Genomic DNA, 2,424 nt, shown 5'->3' on the forward strand with positions numbered 1-2,424 from the left:
ATAGATAGATAGATAGATAGATAGATAGATAGATAGATAGATAGATAGATAGATAGATAGATAGATAGATAGATAGATACATACATAAGGATAGTTGGGATGGGACAACCTTGGCTTCTATACTCAATGCAATTCAAATTGGTAATCGGTATAAGAAAACACGTTTTATATATTTCCGAGGCTCATTTCATACGAAGATTTTCCCAAAAGATTTAATTCTAAACATAAAAAATAAGCTAAATATGTATTTAGTTATGTCAATAAATTCTACCTCACACATTTCTCTAAATGTAATTTTTTCAAATGTTATCAACTTTCTGTGAATTACCAAAGAAATTATAAAAAAAGTTTGTATGCAAAAAAAAAGAACTAATCCAAACAATACATATAGATATACAACTTTAAGCATAAAATCAAGAATATTTCACATAGAAATCAATCAATAAAATGAGCAAAAATAGTAAATTTAAAAATAAATGTCGTACATGTTTGAATGGCACGAAAGGACTGCAATTATTAACAAAAATTATAAACGATGATGAAGAAGAAACAAAAACTTATGCTGAAGTAGTAAAGGATATAACACATATTGATGTAAGTACAAGAAATATACAAAAATGTCTAAGTGAGAACCATAACAAATCCATTGTCTTTTTTACGGCTAAAAGGTGATGGATGAAAGCTGTAGTGAAATGCCGAAAAATATCTGTGGCTACTGCATACGAAAACTGAAAGCTGCCTATTCGTTTGTACAACAAGCCCATGAAGCCAATGATAAACTATGGTCCATACTAAATGAATCTGATCTGGATGATAAACCAATAAATTGTTTGCAAGAGGCACAGATAGATATACAAGATTGTTTAGAAATAAAAATGGAGGATGAAGATGAAAATGGAGAAAATAAGCACGATTTAACAAAATTGCAGGAAGAGTTGAAAAAAGAAGAGCCAGAAGAAGGTTTGGGAGAGTTTAAAACTGCCATAGACAAATTAGCCATAACAAAAAAAGAAAGCAAGGAAAGGTAAGTGTTAAAGACTAAATGTAAGAGACTTAAAAACGAAACGAAAACCTTAAAGTATGCAAAAATTTATAGCATTCCCGACAAAGATGTACTCGAAACCAAAACTTTATCTGAGTGTGAAGATGATTTTGATGCGGATGATAAATTTGATGCAGATTTTTCCAAACCAGATGAGGGTATGTCAGACAGTGATAGTGAGTCTATATCCTCAAACGATTCAGAATGGGCTGAAGAAACTAAAACTAAGGAGACCACTAATGATAAGGCAAAAACTCCAGTGAAAAAAAGAACTAGAAAAGTAAAAGAAACCAATTTAGATGATAATATACCCACTACCTGCGAACAATGTGATAGAGTATTTCCCAATGCTAGTCAATTGAAAAGACACAAGCGTATTACTCATGTTCCGGAGGAGTTAAAGGTGCAATGTCCCTATTGTGCAGGCAAATTTGGACGGCGTCACAATATGTATGCCCACATGAGAATACATCACAAGGACAAACCCATAGAGGAGCATATAATACAACAAAGAAAGCTGCCAAGACAATACGCCTGTGAAAAATGTGATGGCACCTACACGACTAAGTACTATCTATTGGCTCATATGAAATCGAAACATGATCCCGATGCCCAGAAAAAGCCACAAAGAGTATTATTGCCCAAAAAACGTTTCCTCTGCACATTGTGTGGTGGCAAGTTTGATACACAATATTATCTCGAGGTACATATACGGCGTCACACTGGTGAAAAGCCTTTTAAATGTGACATTTGTGATCGTGCTTTCTACAGGCCATCGGATGTACAAGCTCATCGTCGATCGCACACCGGCGAGAGACCATTTAAATGCACCATTTGTGACAAAGGTTTTGCCAGATCGAACAAATTAAAAGTTCACATACGTACACATTCCAATGAACGTCCCTATAAGTGTGATGAATGCGAAAAGGCCTTTAAGCAATCAAAAGATTTAACCATACACAGACGTATACATACGGGTGAAAGACCATATGTATGTGGGGTGTGTCACAGTACTTTCACGCAAAGTAATTCATTAAAACTTCATCAAACGAAACAGCAACATTTTGTAGTACCGCCGCCACAACCTCCACCACCAGCACCAGTAGAAAATAATTTTACGCCATTTGTAAAATCAGTATAAGATGTATAATAATTGTGGAAATAATAAAGATATAACATAGTCGAATAATCTAAATATTATATTTTGTTTTGTTAAATAGATAGATAGATATAGATATAGATAAATAGATAAATAGATAAATAGATAAATAGATAGATAGATAGATAGATAGATAGATAGATAGATAGATAGATAGACAGATAGATAGTTAGATAGATAGATAGATAGATAGATAGATAGATAGATAGATAGATATATAGAT

At 33.0% G+C, this 2,424-nt stretch overlaps 2 protein-coding genes across 2 annotated transcripts in view; one reads left to right on the forward strand and one right to left on the reverse strand.

Moving 5' to 3' along the window:
• The window catches only part of LOC111689594 (zinc finger protein 91), a 7,326-nt gene that overhangs the window by 2,313 nt on the left and 2,589 nt on the right, over positions 1–2,424 (reverse strand). The window lies entirely within an intron of this gene.
• LOC111688563 (zinc finger protein 180-like) lies at positions 293–2,237 on the forward strand. Its single transcript, XM_023451073.2, has 3 exons — positions 293–594; positions 669–1,024; positions 1,097–2,237. The coding sequence occupies exons 1-3, from the start codon at positions 448–450 to the stop codon at positions 2,181–2,183; spliced, it is 1,590 nt and encodes a 529-aa protein (XP_023306841.2). The 5' UTR covers positions 293–447; the 3' UTR covers positions 2,184–2,237.

Source organism: Lucilia cuprina, chromosome 4 (genome assembly GCF_022045245.1).
Source record: "Lucilia cuprina isolate Lc7/37 chromosome 4, ASM2204524v1, whole genome shotgun sequence".
NCBI classification, from domain to species: Eukaryota; Metazoa; Arthropoda; class Insecta; order Diptera; family Calliphoridae; genus Lucilia; species Lucilia cuprina.

Coding starts and splice junctions, on each gene's coding strand:
- LOC111688563 (XM_023451073.2), top strand. CDS start 448: ATGAGCAAAAATAGTAAATTTAAAAATAAATGTCGTACATGTTTGAAT. Junction 595..668: donor AGGATATAACACATATTGAT/GTAAGTACAAGA, acceptor TACGGCTAAAAG/GTGATGGATGAAAGCTGTAG. Junction 1,025..1,096: donor AAAAAAGAAAGCAAGGAAAG/GTAAGTGTTAAA, acceptor AAAAATTTATAG/CATTCCCGACAAAGATGTAC.